General features: G+C 43.3%; 1 protein-coding gene across 2 annotated transcripts in view; it reads right to left on the reverse strand.

Annotated features, from left to right (window-relative positions):
* tmem181.S (transmembrane protein 181 S homeolog) overlaps positions 1 to 8,852 on the reverse strand; it is a 44,638-nt gene extending 35,786 nt beyond the window's left edge. The window contains exon 1 of one of the 2 annotated variants that reach the window (XM_018265263.2): positions 8,519 to 8,852. In XM_018265263.2, coding sequence (XP_018120752.1) covers positions 8,519 to 8,649 — 131 coding nt within the window. In that variant the 5' untranslated portion in view covers positions 8,650 to 8,852. Of the gene's footprint in view, positions 1 to 4,195; positions 4,532 to 8,518 lie in introns of those variants that run through there. The other variant, XM_041564462.1, reaches the window with a different exon arrangement.
* Between the last annotated feature and the right edge of the window lie 18,827 nt (positions 8,853 to 27,679).

A 27,679-nucleotide genomic window follows, 5' to 3' on the forward strand; every position in this document is an offset into this window, starting at 1 on the left:
AGGCAGAACCCACACCAAAGTAATACTATGGAGTGTGAATCCAGTCTGACACTTCCACCTGAAAGGAGAGAACCAACTCCACTGAAAGAGAAGTTGAAGGAGAAGTGAATAGAAACCCAGAGTAACTTCTCCAGAGTCTCGCTCACACTACTTACCAGCGCAGCTGTGACAACCAAGAGTGCCCAAAAGCTCAAATAGCTCAAAAGCATGGTACCTGTAAAAGATGACTTAGTAGGGGAAAGAAAACATTCACTCGTATTCTACATGCTCCACATCTGTAGAACACTACAGATACATGGCATCACCTAGTGGAGCTCCCCCGTCTCCTCGATACTAAAATCTACAGGGCACATAAGGAACTTGTATTTGTCCTGGACCATAGCACATGCATTCTATCCATGAAGAGTCCATAGAGCGACTCATGGAGACAGACTGCCGCCCCTAAGGGCATACCTTACCTGCCAGGTGAGGTATCTAGGAGCATACAGTAGCCTAGGCAATCTTCCTATGCGGGTTTAAATTGTTCTTATCATTAGCTCATGATCCTTCACCAAACAAGTCTGGATATTAAACATTTGCATGCCCAATGGAGTGGGCATCATAACAGTAATACATGCAGATATGCATATCCTTGCAATGATACAGTATTCGAGCCTTCAAGGATGTGACCTGGACATAATTGAAGTCAGCGTATACCCTAGATTGGGCCTAGGACCAAATCTGTTTGGCATGCTCCCATGAGTCTACCAAATGGGAAGGAATTAACCGATTCCAGGAAGTATAACTAACCAATACAATACTGTTTATTAATTACCTTCTTATCCTAGTGTTCCAGCTTGGAACCTAGACAGCTCACTGAGACTATTCTTAAATATCCAAGATCAGAAATAATCTAGGTATGGGGATAAATATGTATATGGGGATAGAATTATCCACCTATTGTTCTAGATTGGAACCCCTCTACTAGGATGTCTATGTCTATGGTTAGATATGCCAGAACCAGGGCCTTACCTAAAGGCCGATACTGCAGACTTAGTCCAGAAAGCATAATTTCAATAAGACAATGTTTGTAAACATCCTGACCTGATGGTAACCTATGGAATACCAACCTCAATTAGCTAGGCCAGTCTATGGCGGTCTGAAAGGCAAGTCACAAATTAGCATAGACTTTTAAAAAGAAAAACAAAAAAATCCCACATGCCTTCGATCATCAATAAGGGTTATCAAGAGAGAAGAATAATTTGTTATCTTGACCCTGTGAAAAATAAACTGGATGTAAACCGTTTTTTTTTTTTTTGTTTTTTTGTTTTTTTATACCATGGGTCTGCGACCTTGGCTACAGTCACATTGATGGTGTGTACCTAATTTTATAACCCACTCTATATGACATCCATTAATATAATATGGCCAATGAATATTCCTTCAGTAAGCCAATTGGTCCCTGGATGTACTTGAGGTAGGCTGGATAGGTCTGTGATATGGTATACCTCCTAGCAAAGCTCCAAAACCATGAGGCAGCAGTGAACCCAGTGCATACACAGTAACTAATTTTGCACTGACTGCTGTGCCCACTGTCTTCTAGACTGAGGCCAGATAATAAGTTGAACACCCGTAGCCAAAGTAAAAGATCCTGATGAATATCATACCAGATATGTGAATAGACCTTGGTTTACCCTCAGAACATACGGAGCCTTTGCCACTCCCAAGGAGTAATAAGTTATCTTCCTGAGGCTCAGGCTGTGGCAGTATTAGTATCCTTGCTGAACATTCATATATAATATAACATCATATACCTACACACGAATATCTATAGATAGATAAATATATACATGCACATAATTAGCCCAAGACCTACCCTATCGCAAAAGCAGGATACATTATATCGCTTCTTTTTCAGATAAGCAGGCATAAGTCCAGTCATAGATCACATTCTAATTAGTGACTTCCCATGGCTGATTATTGCCAGCCAACAAGTGTGAATGTAATAATATGGACCACCTGTACCTCAATGGTTGTGGTCTACAAGTCAGCTGTTATAATACAGCAATTGTATAACTATCTGCTGCTTGGCTGCTGCATAAGCATACTTACCGTATAGCCATTTGAACCAGAACTGACCACTACTCTCAAACCGGTGTATACACATGCCTATATTGACCTTTGTCAATGCTATATCTCACATAGCCCTTGTATAAGTCAGAATTGGCCCCAGCCAATCCATTTAGACCAGATATATGTTTACATCAATTACCTCCATGTCATACGTAATGGGACCTACCTTTAATGCATCTATAATTTATATATTGGTTGGGTCATACTTACCCTGGCACTGTCCCTTAAGCCAATATTGACTGCTGTATATAAGATAATAAAATTATCCTAAGCATAGCTGCTGCATTTAAATAAGTTTATAATACTTATACCTGACTTGACTCCTGCATTTAAGCCTGTCTTAGTGCTACATTAAGCCTATGATACCCAAGTTGCTAGTTTGCAAGAGTAGTCCATGCTTTTAACTTAACTCAAAAGTTGTATAAAACAAACATGACACGGGGCCACTAGAACATTTACTTATGTTACCATGCTTACATACCAACCTGATAGCTGTATAGGCACCATCAGGAAAATGCCTTAATCCTTCCCACACCAATAACTGACCATACCTTCAGTTTGGTTGTTATATTAATTGGTGTCCACACCAGAGAAATGTATAACATGTACATTTATATTTGGCTATTGTCTTAGTCGGCCCCAAGCCACTGGAAGCATACACAATCAGTTTGGTTGTAATATTAAAAACCGTGGCAGGACCAAAGAAATGTACACCCTGTGCCTTCATATATGGTTATTACTGCCAGCCCTAGAACTACTGAAATGTTTCCCTTTGGATATTAAGCCAGCTCCAGACAGGGTCGGACTGGGGGGCCCGGGGCCCACCGGGACTGGTGTCCAGGGCCCCCCTCTGGCCCCCGCTACCTATGCGAATTGCCCAGGCAGCGCATGCGTAAACGGCGCTCGGCACGCATGCGCAAACGGCGCTGCGATACGCCGAAATTTTTTTTTAAAAAAACTGGTTGGGAGAGGGGATCTGGCCCGGCGGGGGCCCACTAGGGTCGGGGCCCACCGGGTATTTTCCCGGTATCCCGCCGGGCCAGTCCGACACTGGCTCCAGAAGTGCTCAAATGTTTCCACATATACATACCGTTTAGTAGTAGTATTGAAAAGTAGCAGGACCACAGAAATATATAACCTGTGCATTCATATCTGTTTATTACAGCCAGCCCCAGAACCACTGAATTGTCTCTCCCTAAATTCAGTTTGGTTGTAATATTAAGCAATGCCCAAACCAAAAAAAAAAAAAAATGTCTAACATTTATATTTGGTTATTAAGCAGCTCCAGACCACTGAAATGTTACTACATATATTCATATTGGTTGTAATATTAAGCAGTGCCCAGGCCATGAAATGTAGAACATGTACATTTATATTTGGTTATTAAAGCAGCTCCAGAACCATTGAAATGTTTCTACATATACATTCAATTTGGTTGTGATCTTAAGCAGTGCCCAGACCAAAAAATGTGTAACATGTACAATTATATTTGGTTATTAAGCCAGCTCTGGAACCACTGAAATGTTTCCACATATACATTCAGTTTGGTTGCAATATTAAGCAGGTCCCAGACCAAAAAATGTGTAACCTGTACATTTATATTTGGTTATTAAGCCAACTCCAGAACCGCCGAACTGTATCCACCTATACATTCAGTTTGGTTGTAATATTAAGCAGTGCCCAGACCAAAAAATGTGTAACCTGTACATTTATATTTGGTTATTAAGCCAGCTCTGGAACCACTGAAATGTTTCCACATATACATTCAGTTTGGTTGTAATAATAAACAGTAGCAGGATCAAAGAAATGTATAACCTGTGAATTTCTTTATGGTTATTACATTAAGCAGACTGAGACCACTCTGCCAAAGCCAAGAGTCATGAGGCCAGTCTCTGTCAATTCCCCACTATCTCGTGTCCACACACACACATGCATACACTGGCTGGACAGTGTTCTACTCCCCTACAGCATTGCCTTTGCTTCTAAGCTAGCTAGACTCAGAAAGCAGAATAAAAGAAGTACACGTTAATATAACTAACAAAACTTTATAACAATAGAACAGAGTTCTAACAAAGAATCTTACCTGATGCTTCTGAGAATCACTCTGATCTGCTAATGGAGGGAGTGAGAGGGGGAATACCTGTTCATTACCTGCACCTGACACTGACCTCCAAAGTAATTATCTAATTAACTACAGCTGCTGCTCCCAGAACCTGCAGATCCACATTACCATACGATCAGTATAGAACATGCAAATTAGCATTGCATTAAAATTGCTCATAGAACATACAGTTCAGTCACCATTTCCACAATGGCCAATCTGGTCCATCCATTCTTAAGAGTTAAGAGACTCCAGCATCAGGATGGCATTACCAGCTAAGCCTAAATGTTTAACTGCTAGTAGATCAAAGGCCCCTTTTTTTTTTTTTTTTTTATGTAAACTACCTCAACCTTGGGAAAGACTTGTGAGGGAGGCAGCTGGCTCTGAAACCTAAATTCCTCCAGAAAAAAGAAAAAGAAAATAATACCCCAGTATGGGGGAAAAAAGAAGGAGGACATAAGGTTTAGGCCGCTAACTAAACATTCTGTTAACCCCACTCTCCAAGACAAACCTGGGATTCCAACAGATTAACCTTAAGTAACTGCCACCTCCCTCTCCCATCCGTAAAAATCATAAGGGGTGTAGGGACCATATACCCCAATGCCGCTGGACGCTTTTCAGACATGCCCAGGTAGGCCCACGGATGGGGGGACATAGCACTTGCCATCAGACAGATTATAATCAGGCCGTGAAGGCACATGGATCAAGGACAAACCAGTGAAATAAGCCACAGTAACACTGTGCCTACCTGATCCAGATGATGAAACACTGAAGACTTCATACCTGAGGTAATGTGCTTAGGGGAAAAAGATCACAAGGACCAAAACCCCAGTCCCTAGGACGCTTTACAGCAAGCCCTAATGCTTCCCCAAGGTTAAAAAGAAAATTGCTTCTAACAGGAGCAAAAATAAACTGAAGCAGAAGGAAAAAAAGACACCGGATTTGGGGGTGGGGTTGGGCTTTTAAAGCTTTGGGGAGGGTCCTTCTGACGGGAGCACTGGGGCGGGGGCTATCCCATTACGTATGACATGGAGTTGTCCAGTGAAAATCAGAGATTAACATGAAAATGAATTTTGGTTTGCATGAACACTTGCCCCTTACATCTTTTTTTCGTTTTGCAAATATCAGGTGGGACGTACAGTGGCGTGTGAAAATTTGTGAACCCTTTAAAATGTACTGTATTTTTATAGTGACCTAAAACATCATCTGAAGTAGAAAACCTAGTTAAACAAGTAAAAAAAATTGTATTTGGTCATGTATTTATTAAAGAAAATATATTAAATAACATATCTGCGTGTGGCAAACATAAGTGATTTGTGTTCTCAGTATTTGGTGTGACCCCTTTGTGCAGCTATAACTGAAACTAAACATTTATGGTAACTGATCAGTCCTGCACATCGAGGAGTTTTAGCCCATTTCTTCATACAGCTTCAGCTATTGGGTGTTGGTGAGTTTCCTCATATGACCCGCTTGCTATAGGTCTTTCCACAACATTGTAGTTGGATTAAGATCAGGACTTTGACTTGGCCATTCCAGAACATGACAGATGTCTTGACATTTTCCTTAAGAATTATCTGGTATAGTTCAGAATTAATTGTTCCATCAATGATGCTGTCCAGTCTCAGATGCAGCAAAACCGGCCCAACCCAGAACACTCCCACCATCATGTTTCACACATGGGCTAAAGGTGGCCATACACGGGCCAATAAAAGATGACGACAGACCGAGTCGGCCAGATCTCGCCAGATCTCGCCGACCGAGTCGGCCAGATCTTGACCGGATGGGACTATAAATCCCGTCGGATCGCGGCCCGCAATCCGACCGCCCGTTCCCCTTCGCTAGGAACCGATCGTTGGGCCCTAGGGCCCAACGATCGGATCAGCCCGATATTGCCCACCTCAAGGTGGGCATATCGGAGAGAGATCCGCTCGTTTGGTGACATTGTCAAACGAGCGGATCTCTCCGTGTATGGCCACCTTAAGTTTCTTATGCTGGAATGCAGTGTTTTTCTTTCTCCAAATGTAACGCTCCTCATTTAAGCCAAAAAGTTCTATTTTTGGCTTCATCCATCCACAAAACATTCTTCCAGTATCCTTCTGGTTTGTTCACATAATGTTTAACAAACTGTAGACGATCAGCAATATTTTTTGGGGAGAGCAGTGGCTTCACCTTGCTAACTTGCCATTGCTGTTCAGTGTTCTCCTGATGGAGGACTCATGAACATCAACATTCAACATGCAAGACAGGCCTTTAGTTGCTTAGAAGTTACCCTGGGTTTATTTCTTACCTCTAAGACTATTAGAAGCCTTGCAGTTGGAATTATCTTTGAAGGTCAACTACTTCTGGAGTCCAAAGTCTCCAAACACATCCTTTGTTCAAGCCATGATACACTTCCACAAATGTGTTGTATGTGTGATCAGGCTTTGCTGGAGTCTTTAAATAAAATAAAACACAGTCTCTCACTCACACCTGCTTGTCATCCCATTGACTGATTTTTTTGTTTGGGAAGGCTAAAGTTGGCCATACACAGACTGGATGAAAGCCGATTTCAGATATAGCAAATTTACCTATGGGTTCAAAATGCCCAACTACCTTTGTTGATTCCCACAGAATTCATAAGAACCATGCTGACGTGCAGGTAGAAGTGCTTTCCCCCCCTAAAATACCTTCTCAATTACAAGCAGTCAAGTACTAGAATCGCTGTATCCCTGCTCTGGTAGCACTTCTTTACAGGCAGACAGCAAGGGGAAGATTTATTATTTGGCTAAAAAAAAGAGGGACTAAATCACCACACATCTCCAGCGAAAAAAAATGGGCATAAAATATCATTATTTTTTAAGCTTTTTTTCATTGAGCAACTTCCACTGGAACTTACTTACAAAGGTCTAAAGCAGTGTAAAGTAATGGCGGAAAATCTGCCGTTTGCATGGCATAAAGTAAAACACAGATTGATAAAATTGTCATTTATTTTACACAGCTTTGCACAACATTTTTTTCTGCAAATTTAATTTACACAGTGTAATAAACCTACGATTTTCCTACATAAAAATTTTGCTTTTCCCCTTTAAAAGTCTGACCAGAAAAAATGGACTTTAATAAATAACCCCCTGAGTGTAGTGGGTTCTGCACCCCAAGCACAAAATATACATATACATAGTAAAATGGTAATTTAGGTTGGAAAAACATGCATGTCCATCAGATTCAACCATATGTCTAAATGAAATCTGCCTAACTGTAATTGATCAAAAGGATCCAGTGAATACATACACAGCAAGAAAGTAGTGGGTACTGACCCCCCCCAGCACAGCGGGTACTAATCTGGCAGACACATTATATCTAATGAGAAGCAGGAGCATTATGTTAGAAGGTGTTGTTCACCTTTAAATCAACTGTTAGTATGATGTAAAGAGTGATATTCTGAGACAATTTGCAATTGGTTTTGTGCAGCTCTCCAGTTTGTAATGTCAGCAATCTGGTTGCAAGGGTCAAACATACCCTAGCAACCATGCATTGAATAAGAGACATTGCATCATCACCCTTCCCCTGAATAATGCCACTGCCCAACCCTCAACCTGAAGGCTGTTATTGTTGGCACAAAAAGGTGTCAACCATAATAAATGGTCACTGTATATGGCATCTTACAGCAGCCCCCTCTGACAATCGGCAGAATCTAGAAATTGCCAGCGGCCCAGCCCAGGCCTGATGGCAAACAATTTCTGATTTTGATTGATGAATACAGTAAGGGCAGGTCTAAATTTATGTGTACTGTGGCAAAACAATGCTACTGGGTTTCTCCAAATGTTTTACGGAAACCTTAAGGTATGATGATCCAAATTACAGAAAAACTTATTTACAAACCCTCCAGATGTTACAGCAGAATGTTCTTTAGTTTTTTTTAATGTCCTCTTCTGTTACAAACATTAATGACTTCTGTTATTTGTTACTGACATATATTTATATTTTCATATATATGTAGCGCTACCTGTGTACACATTGCTGTAGAAATTAATTTACACAGGCCCTAGATGCCATTTCCATTCAGCAACCTTCTTCAAAGTGTTTTGTTAGAAAAAGGTTTTTTTGCCTTGGCATACAGCTACAGTATATATTGTGTGTATTTCTATGTGCTAGGCTACAAAGCCAAGACACAGACAGCATAACATCACTTCTAACATCTTTATTAAAATAACAATATAGTAAAATGTTATAAATAGTACATAGCAGGTATATTATAGCCAATAACATCTCGTAAATGGCACCTGCTGTCCCATTGCTAAAGCTCCTATCATTTATTTGTTACAGTACCTGTAAAATCGATCATCTCTGTAGGGTGTTAAATCCTCTTTTAATTCATTGTAAGCATCACTAATTTTCTTCCAGAAATCCTTAAATTCATTGCATAGGGAGCTTTCAAAGGATGCATAATCAGGATCCATGCCTTCGTTGTACACCCGCCGTACATCAGCACCAGGTGAACAAGCAATAACAACAGGAGCTTTGTATGCTATGCATGAATGATGTCATTGCATTGTTTGCTGGTGATTTGTTTGATCTCTGTCCCTGGACCTAGTAAAACTAAACCAGCTGTTCCCTGTGGGTGCAGGCGCAGGCAGAACTGGGGGAGGGAGCTGGCAGTGTTGTGTTTTTTCTAAGATCACCCACATAATGCATCATGCAGGCAGCTCTGCTACCAATGCTAGATGACTTAAGCACTGCAATAGCTGCTACTCTATGAAACTAAATGCTGTTTGCTATAGTATATCAAATTTCATTAAAATGTACATGAATTGAAGCAAAAAATGCATAATTGTAGGAGATCATATACAGTCACCATACTTTCAGTACAAATACCTTGCAATTTTTGAAAGGATAGTCTCAATGCTTTATTATGCAATTTTGTTTAATTTTCTTTATTTAATCCAGCTCCTGCTTCCTATTCATAAGCAATCAGAGCTGCAGAATACAAACCTCCTGTTCCTGTATCATATTCAGTGATTTGTCATGGACAGGGTCAGACTGGGGGGGTGAGGGCCCACCGGGGCTACCACATCAGGGTCCCCGCCTCCCAAGGGCCCCCTCCCCAGTTGCAGGGCCCGTTCTGTCCCTCACCCTCCCATGTACCTGCTTCGCGTAATCTTTATGTGATCAGACGGGGGAAGGGAGGGTCAGGAGCACCGGCTCTGTGAAGCGGGTCTAGGCTTTTTTCCTGGTGTCCCGATGGCCCAGTCCAACGCTGGTCACTTATGGCATCCCAAACCCAGAACAAACCTCAAGGTCCCGGCCTTAGCTCTCAATTCCTCCTTTGGCTTTGGGAGGAGCCCTCCGCTACTCAGATGTAGGGTTGCCACCGGTATTTTACCGGCCCGGCCAGTAAAAATGATGGCTGATCCCAATGTTATTAATAGGGAAAAAAGATAAATATATAGGAAGGCTGGTATTTTTTTCCAGAAAAGGTGGCAACCCTACTCAGATGCCGCCAGGTCTTAAAGTGAGAGGACCAGGGAGAAGTTCTGGGCAGGCAAGGGAACCGTAACGTATACAGGAGGAACGTGGAATAGAAAGTGAAGTCATGAAACAGGCTGTGATAATACCAACCAGACAGAATCAGGAGCCAGGAGTGTAGTCAGGATAAACAGGCTGGGGTCAAAACCAATCGGTAACATGGTAAAAATTCAGGATTCAGAATATTGGTCAAGGGTTGGTTCAGGCAGTGATACAACAAGGTCAAAACAGGTAAAGGTCATGAACAAATAAGGAAAATTAGGAACAAGAAACACACACAGGAACTATCAGGAAATAAACCTACATTGGGCAGTGAGTCAGTGGAGTGTAGGGGGTTTTATAGTTATCATCATCATTTATTTATATAGCGCTGTCAAGATACGCAGTGCTTATAGTTAGACTAATAACTTACACAGGTCCCCTTTGAAACGGTGAAACAGTGAAACAAGCCATGCTTACTTGCACTTACAAAGTTTAGTCATAGGAGTGAACCAGAGTCTTAGGTGTCTGCTCATTTAGAGCAGTTGCAATGCAGAAAGCACAGAAACACATGTCCTGGGTTCTACTCCAGGGAGGTTTTCACATCATTGATGGAAGCAGGAATCTAGTCCTTAGGCTATTGTCACACATGGCTTTTTCTAAGCTGACAGTAAAACCACTGATCCACTGTCACACATCAGGTGGAATTAGGCAATACAAGGCATACTTTAAATCTGTCCCATATGTGCACTGACAGAGTGATGTTGTGCCTGTGTATACTTAGTGTTTTGAAATGTAGCTAGACTTCTTTTACTAGTTTAATTATATTTCACTGAGAGAATGGGTCTAATTTTTATAAGCAGGAGAGGTGGTACCAAAATGGTGGGGCTACCCCAATAGGGAAGCCCAAATCAATATGGGAAACAGCCTGAAGGCCATTTAGAGTTAAATCTAAGAAATAGTGCCTATTTGCTCTCTTGGATAGTCTCGAAAGTACAGCTTCAGGCTAACCAAATACCTGTCTGGTCCACAAAAAAAAAATCAGAAAAATAGGGCCATGATAAATCTAGCCTGTTTATAACTGATTCTGGAAGGGTTCAGAATGAGAGGAGCCCATTTGACAACTAAAAATGATTAGGCACGAATATTTAGATGGAACCTCTTTTCTTCCAATTAGAAAGCATGCTCTTTTGTCAGCTGGAAGGACCTACTGGTAAATAAAACATTAGAGAGATTATTATATGACCCCTCATATATTTATACATAGTCATCATATCACCCCTTAAGCACCTCTTCTCCAGCGTGAACAACCCCAACTTGGCCAGTTTTTCCTCATAGTTTTAACCTTTTACCAACTTAGTTGCCCGTCTCTAGGCAATCTCTAATTCAATAATGTCCCAATTGAATGCTGGAGGCAAAACTGTATGGCATATTCTAGATTAGGCTTTACCAGCTCTCTGTACAGTGGAAGAATGACCCCTCTATGTCTCTTTTAATACAGCTCAATACCTTGATTGGCCTTGAAGTTGCTGGTTGGCATTGCTTGCCTTGGATAGCCACCACCAATCGATTAAACCTTAGTTGGAGAGTTTCTCTTGCTAGCTAGAACACACCTCTAAGATGTGCTAGTACAGTTGCTAGCCTGTCATGTTTATTACCTTGTTCACAGGGATGGTTCCTTTAGGGCACACTTCTTCACTGGGACTCCAGGTTTCTTTTGCTAGTGTTCTAGCTCTCCAGCAGCATTGACTGTTCAGGGGGTGGGGCCATAGAGGAAGAGTCATGTGCTCCCACCTTTTTTATTAAACATAGAACAGGACATAGTCATAATGTCCCTACACCCCGATGCACACAACTAAAGGCAGATACCAGATACCACAACAACCAAACAATGTGAGAAGTGCTATTATTCCTCCATCAAAGTGATTCCACTATTGGCTAAAGCATATGTTTATCACATCTTCAAGTCTGCAACAATGAATTTGGCAAGCTGTAAGTATCAAGGTAAAAAAAAAGGAAGGAATAGAAATGGCAAAACTAATGTAATATCTCCGAAATGGTGCAAAAAACAACATATTTCACATACACTTTTAAGTATGTACCTAATTTTATGATATAAATTAGAGAAATGTTTTGAGAAATTGATATATAAGTACATAGGAATTTCAGCAGACAGTTTAAATAAGGTCCCTACTCCAAAAAGCACACATTCCATGAAGATGGCTCATCTGGGAATATATAAATACTAGACACGTTGAAGTAAAACTAAAATTTAAATAAAGAAGCAAGTAGGGTACAAATGTTGTAGATCAGGGCTGTCCAACTGGCGGCCCGCGCCTTCTGTGGCCCCCCAGATGCTGTGTCTACTAAGCATATGTAAGATTTAAAATTTATCACTACAGAGATTAACTGGCTCCTGCATTGTTTAAACCTCAAATTTAGACTCTAAGGGCTCTTACTGATGAGCGGTTGTAGCTGCGCTACCCTGCATTCCATTTTTCTGCGTTCAGCCTCAGGGGAGCACAGGAATAGACGCATTACATTTTTTCCAATGGGGCTATACTCACACAGGCGTGTGTAGGCGCCGAACGCAGGAAAAATGCAGCATGTTGCGTCTCAACCTGCGGCAGAAAAACGGAACGCAGGGGAGCGCAGCTACAACCGCTCGTCAGTAAGAGCCCTAACCCCCTGTGTTGTTCACACTTGTGACACCTCTATTGTTTTTATCCTAAAGCCCTGTACTGTTCACACCTGAGATCCAGAATGAAACTGCCCACATTGTTCACCTGTTCACACCTTGTTCAAAATGCTAATGGGGCACCAGCACTATGTCACTGTATGTAGTACATATTAGAATGATAGCTTTCCTTGTCTCCTGCTCTGTTCTGCCTTCCCTCCCTCAGGGCCGGAACTAGGGCAGGCAGAGTAGGCACCCGCCTAGGGCACAATCATGGGGGGGGAGCACACTTTTAAGGGGAATTTCCTTTCTTTCTTTTTTAAACCCTGTTTTCCAAGGTAAACAGATGATATGATGGATATTTGGCTGCTGCTGGCACAAGTACATATATGGAGGCAATAGTGTGTATTTTTTGGCTGATGCTGGCACAGGTACAGATTGGGGGCAATATAAGGGAGTGGCTGCTGCTAGCTCAGGTACATGGAGCAATATGGTGGCTGCTGGCACAGGTACACAGATGTTTAAGGGTAATATGATGGATTTTTGGCCACTGCTGGAACAGATCCAAATTGGTAAGGTGGGAAATGGTAATGCAGGACTGGGTGGGGGGGGGGCATTGATTGAAGCCCTTGCCTAGGGTGCAAAAATACCTTGGCCCAGCCCTGTCTCCCTGTGTGTGCCATTCTCTGCTTGCCCAGTGCTGCTTGTGTATGCCATTCTCTGCTTGCCCAGTGATGCTTGTGTGTGCCATTCTCTGCTTGCCCAGTGCTGCTTGGGTGTGCCATTCTCTGCTTGCCCAGTGCTGCTTGTGTATGCCATTCTCTGCTTGCCCAGTGCTGCTTGTGTATGCCATTCTCTGCTTGCCCAGTGCTGCTTGTATATGCCATTCTCTGCTTGCCCAGTGCTGCTTGGGTGTGCCATTCTCTGCTTGCCAAGTGCTGCTTGGGTGTGCCATTCTCTGCTTGCTCAGTGCTGCTTGGGTGTCCCATTCTCTTCTTGCCCAGTGCTGCTTGTGTATGCCATTCTCTGCTTGCCCAGTGCTGCTTGTGTATGCCATTCTCTGCTTGCCATACGCTACCTGTGGAATGTAAGCCTGTTAGGGGTTTGTTCTTGGGGTTTGTTAGCATTTGGAAATTGTTGTTAAGGGCCCCTAAGGTGTTTAATCATGTGTTGGGGGGGGGGGGTTATTGTATTATCCACAGGGGAGGATGAGGCATATGGATTTAAGGGTATGTCTTTAACATGACTTCAATTTTTCACATATGAGTGATGAGGTATTTGCCTACAGTGAGCACCAACCATTTGGTTTTTTTTTTGGTGTGCTACCACCGTTAATGATCTTAAAAGTTCTTGTGGTAATATGGGTGTGGTTTACAGTGGGTGTGGTTTAAAAGGGGGAGTGGCCAACACTGACTTCCATTATCGGCCCTCCACCACATAAGCCAGTCAAACTTTGGCCCTCGGTACCACAGAACTTGGACAATACTGTTGTAGATAACATTTTATACTTTTGTACCAGCCCAAAGCAACCACAGCTCTTTAGCAGGCAAGATCTGTGCCTCCAAAGATGCCCGAGTAGCAATCCTTCTTCTTTACAGAATCACTGCACAGGCTTTGTGCTGCTGTCACTAACTGAGCACTGACACACAATATACAGTATATCACTGCACAGGCTTTGTGCTGCTGTCACTAACTGAGCACCGACACACAATATACAGTGTATATATATATATATATATATATATATATATATATATATATATATATATATATATATATATATATTGTACAAGCCGGACAGGATTTATAGTGGATGGCAGATATGTATCCCCAGTTTTTAGGTTCTGAGCCATCCATTTAAGAATGTTCCCTTTAAGAAACACCAGAGGGTTAACCAGCCAGAAGGTGGGCTGGACAGCCAAGGGGTGTTTAAGGGAGTCAGCAGCAGGTGTGCAGTGTGTGTGAGAAGGAGCTGCACAGGAGGGCTGGGCTGTTGGGTTGGAATGGCTGTATTTTCAGAGACCTGTGGGGCCTGATAACCAGGTGGATATTTTCCTGGTGTTTTCCCCACAGACCAAGCCTGGATAGTAACTTGGGGTACTGAAAACTTAAAAACGCTGAAGTAAGCTATTTTGTTTATTGCTGGACTTTATGTTGCTGAATGAAGCTGTTTTCTTTCTGTTACATTTTTACTGCTGCTGGAAGCTCTTTGTGTTCAAAATAAACGGACTGTTTTGCTTTTCACCTTGGAGTGGCCTGCATTTATGCTAACAATCCCGCTGTGATCCCCCCAAACTTCACAACTGGTGCTCGGATGCGGGCAGGCACTACCAAAGAAAAAAAGAAAACGTTTTTTTTTTTTCTCTGAAAACTGACATTTAAAGGGACAGTAACCTATTTTTGCTAAAGATGGAGGAACTGTTGCAGCAAATGTCTCGCGCTACAGTTCAGCAGAGTATGGTCGTGCAGCAACAGGCTACAGAGGCCCAGCAAAGAATGCAGCAGCAGGCTATAGAGGCCCAGCAAAGCACTACCACTCAACTTCAGCAGAGCATGGTCGTGCAGCAACAGGCTACAGAGGCGCAGCAGCAGAACATGGCCGTGCAGCAGCAGGCTATAGAGGCCCAGCAAAAGAGCCTGGAGGCTCAAGTATTGGCTTTGCGAGGTTTGTAAATTTACAAGTAACTGCCTTACACGAAGCTACCATTAACCACCAGCACTCCACAGATGCTCAATTATTGACGTTGCGAGAGTCTGCAACTTCACAGGCAACTGCCTTACAAGAGGCTACAATTACTCAAGCCAAGGTGTTGGCTGAGGCTGTCCAGCAGTTTGCTCCTGGACGGGAGTCCGTTGTCATGGCCCAGGGGAACCCGGTAACCACCCGGGCAAGTCATTTTCTCCAAAAGCTGAGTCCCACGGATGATGTGGAGGCCTTTCTTACCACTTTTGAGAGGACTGCAGAGCGAGAAGGGTGGCCCCGAGATAAATGGGCCGGCCTAATAGCTCAGTTTCTGTCTGGCGATCCACAAAAGGCGTATTATGATCTTAACCCAGATGACGCCATGAATTATGATCGGCTAAAAGCAGAGATCCTGGCCCGCCTAGGGGTAACTACTGCAGTAAGAGCTCAGAGGGTACACAAGTGGAAATATCAAACTAAACTACCGCCTAGATCACAGATGCATGACCTTATCCATTTGGTTACCAAGTGGCTGCAACCCGAGGATCTGAATGGACCCCAAATTGTGGAGCGGGTTGTGACAGATCGTTATCTTCGGTCACTCCCTGTTGACCTGCAGCGTTGGGTGAATCATGGGGACCCCAAAACCGCGGATCAGCTGGTCGAAATGGTTGAGAGGTACACGGCTACCGAGGAACTACTTGCTCCTACCGGAGAAATCGACGCCAGCCCGGAAAAGTTCCCCGCAGAGTCCTAGGCTCAGTGTGAAAGAAAGTGGAGACCCCTGCCCAACAAGGAGTACCCACAGATACCTCTTCACCCTGGAAGGGGGGGAACGTGCAATGTTGGAGGTGTCAAACCTGGGGCCACACTAGAGCACAATGCCCATTGAAGGAGGAGCCCATGGAGTGTGGGGCTCTCCAGCAACTGTCCTGTTATGCCCACAAAGTTTGCACTGCATGCCCTGACTCAGTTGAGGGGCAGTTTGAGTGTACTGTCTACATTAATCAGGTTCCAGTCAAGGCTCTCTTGGATTCGGGGAGCATGGTGACCCTGGTATTGGACAGTGTTATTGGCGAATTTGAACCAGTGTCCAAGTCACTCCGGGTAATTTGCATCCACGGAGATACCTGGTCTTACCCGCTAGTCCCAGTGACCATCACTGTTGATGGGGAATCCGTGGTGCATGAGGTGGCAGTGGTGAGTAAACTGCTACACCCCGTTATTGTGGGGCGTGACTTTCCAAAGTTCTGGGAATTATGGGACAGTATGGAGAAGAAAACCACTGACTTGAGGGTGGGGGTGGGTTCCCAAAACCCAAGGGGTTCTGAAAATGATATAATGCATGAATGTAAAAATTATATTGTGTCACAGCCCCAAACTCTGGAAAAGGGTAATAAGGTAATTGAGGATCCTGGTCAGAGGAACGAGCCGTCCTCTGAGGGGGGGGGATTTCTTCCCATTACAGGTAATGCTTGGGGAGGATGATGAGGATGATTCATTAAGCCCCGTATCTCCTGATCTAGATGTGTCAAGGGGAGCCTTTAGCACTGCCCAGATGCAGTATCCTACCTTAGTTAATGCCCGAGAACAAGTGGTGGTGATAAATGGGGTTTCCCAAGAACCAGGTGCAGAGAAGCGTTGGCCGCACTTCGCTGTAAATGGCGATCTACTCTATAGAGTCACCAAGGTCCGTGAGGAGGTGGTGGAACAACTGCTAGTTCCAAAGCCATACAGACGAATGGTACTGGACCTGGCGCATGATGATGCACTGGGTGGACACTTGGGGGCAGAGAAGACTGAAGCAAGAATCACAGACCGTTTTTTCTGGCCAGGTTTAAAGTCAGAAGTAAAAACTTACTGTGCATCCTGTCCTACCTGCCAGTTAACGGCTCCAGCTTCTCATTTTCGCAGCCCCTTGGTGCCTCTACCCATTATCGAAGTACCATTCGAACGTATAGCCATGGACTTGGTAGGTCCCCTGGTAAAATCTGCCCGGGGGCATCAGTATATCTTGGTAATCCTTGATTATGCCACCCGATACCCGGAAGCTATTCCCTTAAGGAATGCCACATCTAAAGCCATTGCCCATGAGCTGTTTCTGATGTTTTCAAGGACAGGGTTTCCCAAGGAGATACTCACTGACCAGGGTACCCCATTTATGTCAAAGGTGATGTCAGGTGTGTGCAAATTGTTCCAGATAAAGCAGTTACGTACGTCTGTCTACCATCCTCAGACAGATGGCTTAGTGGAACGGTTTAATAAGACCTTAAAAACCATGCTTAAGCGGGTGGTACAAAAAGATGGTAAGGATTGGGATTGTCTGTTACCTGCTCTTTTATTCGCAATTCGGGAGGTGCCTCAGGCATCCACAGGGTTCTCTCCCTTTGAGTTAGTGTACGGGCGCAGGCCAAGGGGACTGCTTGATATTGTAAAGGAGGCTTGGGAGAGTGAAGCTACTCCCCACAAAAGTGTTTTGGAGTACATCTCTAAAATGAGGGAAAGGATCGCAGGAGTGATGCCACTGGTTAAGGAACACTTGCAAAGTGCCCAAGAAGCTCAGCGCCGGGTATACAATCGGTCTGCTAAGGTGAGGCAATTTCAGGTGGGAGATAGAGTAGCAGTGTTAATCCCCACTGTAGAGAGCAAATTCTTGGCCAGATGGCAGGGCCCATTTGAAATTGTAGAAAAAGTGAGCGAGGTAAACTATAAGGTTCACCAACCTGGTAAGAGAAAGCCCTACCAAATCTATCACATAAATTTGTTAAAGCATTGGAAGGATAGAGAACCAGTTTCAGCACTGGCTAGTGGGAAACTTGAGTCTCAGGTTGGTGCTGACAATGTCCTGGTAGCTACAGCATTGTCAAAAGCCCAGACCCAGCAAGTTAGGGAGTTTCTGCAGAGAAACAAAGATATTTTTTCTGATTTGCCTGGAATCGCTAATGTCATAGAGCATGACGTAATTACAGAGCCGGGAGTAAAGGTGTGTCTCAAACCTTACCGCATTCCAGAAGCTCGCTGTTAGGCTGTCTCAGAGGAGGTAAAAAAAATGCTGGAGTTAGGGGTTATTGAAGAGTCACAGAGTGAATGGTCAAGCCCCATTGTGTTGGTACCCAAGCCCAACGGTACTCTGCGATTCTGCAATGATTTCAGAAAACCCAATGAAATTTCCAGATTTGATGCCTATCCTATGCCCCGGGTAGACGAACTTATAGAGAGGTTAGGTCCTGCCCGTTATATTACCACTTTAGACCTCACCAAGGGGTACTGGCAAATACCCCTAACTCAGACGGCAAAAGAGAAAACAGCATTCTCCACTCCAGATGGCCATTTTCAATATAAAAGAATGCCCTTTGGTTTACAAACGGCCCCAGCTACGTTTCAAAGGGCAATGGACAAACTTTTGAGGTCCCATCAGAGGTACACATCCGTTTACCTGGATGACATTGTCATCTTTAGTAGGGACTGGGAGACCCATTTGCCTAAAGTCCAGGCAGTTCTTGACTCCCTGAGACACGGTGGGTTCACAGTGAATCCTGAAAAGTGTGCCATAGGGATGGAAGAGGCAAGATACCTTGGGTACATTGTAGGTAGAGGGCTAGTAAAACCCCAGCTAAATAAGGTAGATGCTGTTCAGAACTGGCCCCGCCCTAAAACAAAGAAACAAGTACGAGCATTCCTGGGAATGATTGGGTACTACCGTAGGTTTGTCCCCAACTTTGCCACAGTAGCAACCCCATTGACTGACCTGACCAAAGGTCGGAAGTCAGTCATGGTTGAGTGGAACATGGATGCTGAAAAGGCATTCCTCTAACTCAAGTCCGCTCTTTGTCACCACCCCATCTTGGTGGCACCAGATTTCTCAAAGGAATTTATTGTTCAGACGGATGCTTCAGACGTAGGTCTGGGAGCTGTCCTATCATAGGTCATTAATGGAGAAGAGCATCCCGTAGTGTTTCTCAGTAGAAAGCTGACTGCAGCAGAGAAAAACTATGCAATAGTTGAGCGAGAATGCCTAGCCATTAAGTGGGCCTTGGACTCCCTCCGTTATTACCTTTTAGGTAGGAGATTCCGTCTGATCTCTGATCATGCCCCACTCACCTGGATGAAGCAGAAAAAAGGGGCAAATGCCAGGGTAACCCGATGGTTCCTGGCACTCCAGGAGTTCAAATATACTGTAGAGCACAGACCCGGGAAACAGCATATGAATGCGGATGCTCTGTCCCGACTCCCTTGTCTAGGCTCTACTAGTGCCTCCACCTCCCCTGGGTTGAGGCAGAGGGGGGGGATATGTACAAGCCGGACAGGATTTATAGTGGATGGCAGATATGTATCCCCAGTTTTTAGGTTCTGAGCCATCCATTTAAGAATGTTCCCTTTAAGAAACACCAGAGGGTTAACCAGCCAGAAGGTGGGCCACCGCTCAACTAGCGTCTAGCGATGTGCAAGTCGGCCCAAAAGCAGTGGGGTCTAGTGTGTCCGGCTGACATCCATATATGGTTTCAGGTCCCGGACAAGTTAGGGGCAAATTTTTCCTTCTGACCACCCTACCCGTGACCTTACAATTCTCCGCTTCCACCTCAAGCAGTCTATATTATATTATATAGGCGCGCCTGCTCCTCCAGTCCCCCAGATATCCATTTGAAACTCCTGTTTTCCAGCCAGCCCCTCACATTCTCTCACTCTGGAGGATGCTTTTGGGGGGTGGGCTGTGGAGTGCTGCAGCATCTTCCTCCTCTTCTAAAGTGCACAGTGCATTAAGTGCAAAGTGCGGGTGCCCCAGTGAGTCCTACCCAAGGGCATGGGCTCCATTCACTTAAGTGCCCAAGGCCAAAAAGCGCTATTATCAGCAAGAGTCTAGTGACTAAACTTCGCCCCAGCTAGGGTGAGCCCCATTATTCCCAACAAACGGGGGGCAAGTGTCTTCAGACCTTCCTTTGCCTCATGGCTAGTGAGAGTGCCTTTAACTCCGGATTCCGCCAAAGCTTCCCCTGGGCACTAAAAACCTGGGGCAGAGCCCTTTAGTACAGGGGAATAACCAGTGGCATAACTATAGAGGAAGCAGATGCCGCAGTCACAAGGGGGCCTGGGGAAAAGGAGGGCTGGACTGTGGGGTCTGCTTCCTCTATAGCTAATTTAAAAAATGCTCCTCCCAGCCACTGTTTTTCCTGAGGCGAGGAATGGGGGTGTGCCAAGCAGGAGTCGGGGGGAGTGCTCCTATAGTTTTATGGCATCTCTGTGTAACACTACAGTAAATTGAGTGGCACCATCTCTACTATGAGCATACCCTAATATATTTGTGTGCCGGATGAGACCTTTCTCTCGGGTTTAAACCCTCGCAACGGTGTGGAGGGAGGGTGTAGTGCAACTGTAATAAAGTGCTATGCACAATGATTGGGAGCCTGTGGTTCTTCATGATTAACCAGAGAACATAGTTTATTCAACAGATTGATCCACATAGGAGTTCATAAAGCTTAACAGGAACATAGAGCAACAGAGGATAGCATATACTCACAAGCATCAATGATCAGCTTAGTCCCTGTAGGCAAGGGAACACACACAGCAGCAAATGAAGGTACACCCAGCTTTCAGCCTTTTCCTTAAATGAAACTCTACATCCCTAAGTCTGTCCCTACATCTGGGCAATTAGTATCCATATCTTAATCCCTCACACTCCTCGTCGGAGCCTCAGGCTGCTCAACTAAATAACCTGTCTATCACTCTTAGAGTGATCTTTATTCAAAGTACAGCTTATCCTTTACTAGGCCTGACCTACCCAGGTTCCACTCCCCATTCCCTTCCTGCCTGTTCATGTAAGGACTAAAGCAACGGACTCTGAGCACATGGTTACTCAGACCTTTATACTATAGCACAGTGCCATCTACTGGGCACTGTTAGAACACCAAGGGGCATGGCTTTAACCCTTTCCCTGCCAGCCGTTTTGTCCTAGATGCGAACATCTACTGCCAAGCAGTTTTTAGATATTTTGCACTCTTTCACTTTAAGGGCCTTTCCTGGGGTGGTCTTTTAGTTAACCCAGGAAAACAATGTATTGTTTTTTTCAGGACAACCTGAACTTTCACAATATGCAAGAATTTTGGTGTAATTCTACTTCTCTAATAAAATATTGGATTCTAAGTGTCAAATAAAATGAAAAAAATCATGTTGCACGAAGAACAATCACATATATCAGAAACATCATTCATTTTATGTACGAGAACACAGCCGATTTAGAAAGGTCTATGTCTCCTGAACGCGACAATACCAAATATATATAGTTTTATGGAGATTTCTCACTTGTATAGCTCAAAATCTACAAGCAGTACACAACCAAATTTCCAAAGCAACACTTCCCAAACGGCATACTTTTGATTTCAAGGCCAAACATTCCGCTAACAGTAGGTTTACCCTAGAAAACTACCCATTACTAGAAAGAACAGATTCTGGTGAATCAAAAATGGGTAGAAATATCTTTGTACTCCAAACCACCAAGTTGCAATTGTTTCCTAAAGTTATAATGTTTTATAGAAATTGGTGAATTTTTTGAAAAATGACCTCAAAGCTTCCACTCTACAGCAACATATCTCCCACACATCATTAGGTATCAATGTAAAACACCCCAAATATAAAATCCTGGGTCCACTGAACAGTTTGATGCCCAATATGAATAGATGTACCCAAGCACGTGGCATAGGAGGCCCCAAAAGGAAGACCCCCCATTTGTTCTGTCATTTCAGATACTGCAAAATCAACACATTTACATCGTTTTGGGGGGCGGCAAAGGTAGAAAAAAGTATGTTCACCCCAGAAAACCATATATTTTCGGAAAGTACACATTCCCCTGAATCCAAATTGGGTATGCATGTCTTTCTACACCAAAGTACCAAGCGGCAAACCATTACTAAAGTTGGTGATTTTGGCGACATTTCCAAAAATCACTTAAAAATTTCTACCCTGCAGCATCGTATTACCCACATACTTTTAGGTATCAAGACAAATCACCCCAAATATGAAAGCCTAGGGTCCTCTGAACAGTTTGATGCCCAATATGTATAGGTGTACCCAAGCAAGTGGCATATAGAGGCCTGAAAAGGAAGACCCCATATGGTCTGTCATTTCAGATACTGCAAAATCAACACAATTACATCGTTTTGGGGGGCGGCAAAGGTAGAAAAAAGTAAGTTCACCCCAGAAAACCATATATTTTCGGAAAGTACACATTGCCACGAATCTAAATTGGGTATGCATGTCTTTGTACTACAAAGTACCAAGCCGCAAATCATTCCTAAATTTGGTGATTTTGGTGACATTTCCAAAAATCACTTAAAAATGTCTACCCTGCAGCATCGTATTTCCCACATACTTTTAGGTATCAAGAGAAATCACCCCAAATATGAAAGCCTAGGGTCCTCTGAACAGTTTGATGCCCAATATATATAGGTGTACCCAAGCACGTGGCATATAGGGGCCCCAAAAGGAAGACTCCCATATGGTCTGTCATTTGAGGTACTGCAAAATCAACACATTTACATCGTTTTGGGGGGGGGGCAAAAGTAGAAAACAGTAAGTTCACCCAGAAAACCATATATTTTCGGAAAGTACACATTCCAACGAATCCAAATTGGGTATGCATGTCTTTCTACGCCAAAGTACCAAGCCGCAAATCATTCCTAAATTTGGTGATTTAGGTGACATTTCCAAAAATCACCTCAAAATATCTACCCTGCAGCATCGTATTACCCACATACTTTTAGGTATCAAGACAAATCACCCCAAATATGAAAGCCTAGGGTCCTCTGAACAGTTTGATGCCCAATATGTATAGGTGTACCGAAGCATGTGGCATATAGGGGCCCTAAAAGGAAGACCCCCATATAGTCTGACATTTCAGGTACTGCAAAATCAACACATTTACATTGTTTTGGGGGGGCAAAAGTAGAAAACAGTAAGTTCACCCCAGAAAACCATATATTTTCGGAAAGTACACATTCCCACGAATTCAAATTGGGTATGCATGTCTTTCTACGCCAAAGTACCAAGCCGCAAATCATTCCTAAATTTGGTGATTTAGGTGACATTTCCAAAAATCACCTCAAAATATCTACCCTGCAGCATCGTATTACCCACATACTTTTAGGTATCAAGACAAATCACCCCAAATATGAAAGCCTAGGGTCCTCTGAACAGTTTGATGCCCGATATGTATAGGTGTACCCAAGCACGTGGCATACAGGGGCCCCAAAAGGAAGACCCCCATATAGTCTGTCATTTCAGATACTGCAAAATCAACACATTTACATAGTTTTGGGGGGGGCAAAAGTAGAAAACAGTAAGTTCACCCCAGAAAACCATATATTTTCGGAAAGTACACATTCCAACGAATCCAAATTGGGTATGCATGTCTTTCTACGCCAAAGTACCAAGCCGCAAATCATTCCTAAATTTGGTGATTTAGGTGACATTTCCAAAAATCACCTCAAAATATCTACCCTGCAGCATCGTATTACCCACATACTTTTAGGTATCAAGAGAAATCACCCCAAATATGAAAGCCTAGGGTCCTCTGAACAGTTTGATGCCCGATATGTATAGTTGTACCCAAGCACGTGGCATACAGGGGCCCCAAAAGGAAGACCCCATATAGTCTGTCATTTCAGGTACTGCAAAATCAACACATTTACATCGTTTTGGGGGGGGCAAAAGTAGAAAACAGTAAGTTCACCCCAGAAAACCATATATTTTCGGAAAGTACACATTCCAACGAATCCAAATTGGGTATGCATGTCTTTCTACGCCAAAGTACCAAGCCGCAAATCATTCCTAAATTTGGTGATTTAGGTGACATTTCCAAAAATCACCTCAAAATATCTACCCTGCAGCATCGTATTACCCACATACTTTTAGGTATCAAGAGAAATCACCCCAAATATGAAAGCCTAGGGTCCTCTGAACAGTTTGATGCCCGATATGTATAGGTGTACCCAGCACGTGGCATACAGGGGCCCCAAAAGGAAGACCCCCATATAGTCTGTCATTTCAGGTACTGCAAAATCAACACATTTACATCGTTTTGGGGGGGGGGCAAAAGTAGAAAACAGTAAGTTCACCCCAGAAAACCATATATTTTCGGAAAGTACACATTCCAACGAATCCAAATTGGGTATGCATGTCTTTCTACGCCAAAGTACCAAGCCGCAAATCATTCCTAAATCTGGTGATTTTGGTGACATTTCCAAAAATGACCTCAAAATATCTACTCTGCAGCATCGTATTACCCACATACTTTTAGGTATCAAGAGAAATCACCCCAAATATGAAAGCCTAGGGTCCTCTGAACAGTTTGATGCCCGATATGTATAGGTGTACCCAAGCACGTGGCATATAGGGGCCCTAAAATGAAGACCCCTCCTTGTATGTTCTGTCATTTCAGGTACTGCAAAATCAACACATTTACATCGTTTTGGGGGGGGCAAAGGTAGAAAAAAGTAAGTTCACCCCAGAAAACCATATATTTTCGGAAAGTACACATTCCCACGAATCTAAATTGGGTATGCATGTCTTTCTACTACAAAGTACCAAGCCGCAAACCATTCCTAAATTTGGTGATTTTGGGGACATTTCCAAAAATGACTTCAAAATTTCGACCCTGCAGCATCGTATTACCCACATACTTTTAGGTATCAAGACAAATCACCCCAAATATGAAAGCCTGGGGTCCTCTGAACAGTTTGATGCCCAATATGTATAGGTGTACCCAAGCACGTGGCGTATAGGGGCCGCAAAACGAAGACCCCCATATGGTCTGTCATTTCAGGTACTGCAAAATCAACACATTTACATTGTTTTGAGGGGGGCAAATGTAGAAAAAAGTAAGTTCACCCCAGAAAACCATATATTTTTGGAAAGTACACATTCCCACGAATTCAAATTGGGTATGCATGTCTTTCTACGCCAAAGTACCAAGCCGCAAATCATTCCTAAATTTGGTGATTTAGGTGACATTTCCAAAAATCACCTCAAAATATCTACCCTGAAGCATCGTATTACCCACATACTTTTAGGTATCAAGAGAAATCACCCCAAATATGAAAGCCTAGGGTGCTCTGAACAGTTTGATGCCTGATATGTATAGGTGTACCCAAGCACGTGGCATACAGGGGCCCCAAAAGGAAGACCCCCATATAGTTGTCATTTCAGGTACTGCAAAATCAACACATTTACATCGTTTTGGGGGGGGCAAAAGTAGAAAACAGTAAGTTCACCCCAGAAAACCATATATTTTCGGAAAGTACACATTCCAACGAATCCAAATTGGGTATGCATGTCTTTCTACGCCAAAGTACCAAGCCACAAATCATTCCTAAATTTGGTGATTTAGGTGACATTTCCAAAAATCACCTCAAAATATCTACCCTGCAGCATCGTATTACCCACATACTTTTAGGTATCAAGACAAATCACCCCAAATATGAAAGCCTAGGGTCCTCTGAACAGTTTGATGCCCAATATGTATAGATGTACCCAAGCACGTGGCATATAGGGGCCCCAAAAGGAAGACCCCCATATGGTCTGTCATTTCAGGTACTGCAAAATCAACACATATACATAGTTTTGGGGGGAGCAAAGGTAAAAAAAAGTGCATTCACCCCAGAAAACCATATATTTTCGGAAAGTACACATTCCCACAAATCCAAATTGGGTATGCATGTCCTTGTACTCCAAAGTACCAAGCCGCAAGCCTTTCCTAAATTTGGCGATAAAAGCAACAGTTTTTACATTTTTGAAAATTGCCTAAAAATATTGCAATTGGCCGCATTTATCTCACCCAATTTCTTACATACAATTCTAAAACACCATAAATACTGATGCCAAGGGTCAATTGAACCGTTTGATGCCCAATATGCATTGATATACCAAGGCAGCTGGCATGTGCGGACCCAAAATGAAAATAGTGCATATGATTTTTCTCTGCTGCCGATTCGCCTTCTGTGAACATAGACCCTTGACTTCATATTATATGCCTCAAGACCCTCCTAACAGCAAAGACCCCCCCAAAACCATATATTTTTGGAAAGTACACATTCTGACGAATCCAAAAAAGATAAAGACGTCTTTCTACACCAAACTGCAAAGCTTTTCTAAACGCAGAGGTTTTTACATTTCTGAAAATCGCCTAAAATTGTTGCAGTTTGCCGCATTTATCACACACACTGTTTTACGTATAAAGAAAAATCACCCTAAATATGGACGTCAGAGGTCTACTAAATAGTTTGATGCCCAATATGCATAGATTTACCAAAGTATGTGGCGTGTACAGACCCCAAATGAAAAACATGCCTATGAATTTTCACGCTAGCCAACTAAGCTGCAGAAAAGAGAGCCCCAACTGTGCGTTATGTGCCATAAGACCCCAAAACTGTAAAAAGACCCCCAGAAACCCATATATTTTTGGAAAGCATATATTCTGGCGAATCAAACTAAGTAAAATAAATCTTTCTATACCAAAGCACCAAACAGCAAAACTATACTAAAGATACATAAGGAACAATAATGCATGGATAAAATTGCAATAAAACCACAAAAATAGCGTAAATCAATGAAATAACAAAATAATTGATCCGGCAGCGTAATTAGTGGCCGAAATCGATTATCCAATAGTCACGCTGTCAAAATAACATGCTTTTAGGCAAAACAAACAGTACAATGAATAAGTAAAAAAAAAAAAAAAAAACCCTGTTTGTGAGTTTTTGTGTATACATATTTGTGCACTAATAAAAGTTGTCTGAGTGTGCAAATACATGTAATTAAGTGTAAATAAGTGTACAAAATCGACTAAGTGTGCTAAAATAAAAAAATAAAAAATAAAAAAACACAAATTTTTACTAAAATGTTCATGTAAGTGTATAAATGTACTGTAGGTATGTGTAAGTGCAGGTAAGTGTGTAAAAAAAAGTGCACTTACCGTTTTTGTAGCAGGAGGATCGCTGGAACCGAAGGACGACTCCTGGCAGCGTGTCTGCAGAGTTACTGCGCAGCAGGAAGTGACTGGGCGCGTGGTGCGACGAGGAGGAGGTAAGCCAGCAGCAGCAGCGCTTACATTGCGCTTCTGCTACTTTGAAGTCGGATCTGCGACAATCGCGTCGCAGATCCGACTTGACAGCCCCCCAGCCACGTTGCCCAGGGGGCTGTCTACCCTCCTGACTCTCTGCAGAGGCGGCAAAAGCCGCCGATGCAGAGAGAAGGGCTCAGCTGCAAAAGAACGTACGAGGTACGTTCTTGGCAGCCTGAGCCCTGAACCGCCAGCACATACGCCGTACGTGCTTGGCGGTTAAAGGGTTAAGCAGGTTAAGGCAGTGTAGGACTGGCCCACCAGTATACCAGGAAAACTCCCGGTGGGCCCTCCTGCTTTTAAACATTTGGCCTATTTCATCGCCATTTCCTATTTCTATGAGAACAAAGAGGCTAAATAGATGGAATAATAGATTATAGTATGTAAGAAAAGGTACTAGAATAGAGGTTGAGTGAGGAGAGAAAGAATAATAGTAATGAGAGTGGGCCCCTGGTCTAAGGTTTTTGGGTGGGCCCCTGGTGTCCCAGTCCGACACTGCTTATAAGGCCATTCTGA

Source organism: Xenopus laevis, chromosome 5S (genome assembly GCF_017654675.1).
Source record: "Xenopus laevis strain J_2021 chromosome 5S, Xenopus_laevis_v10.1, whole genome shotgun sequence".
NCBI lineage: Eukaryota > Metazoa > Chordata > Amphibia > Anura > Pipidae > Xenopus > Xenopus laevis.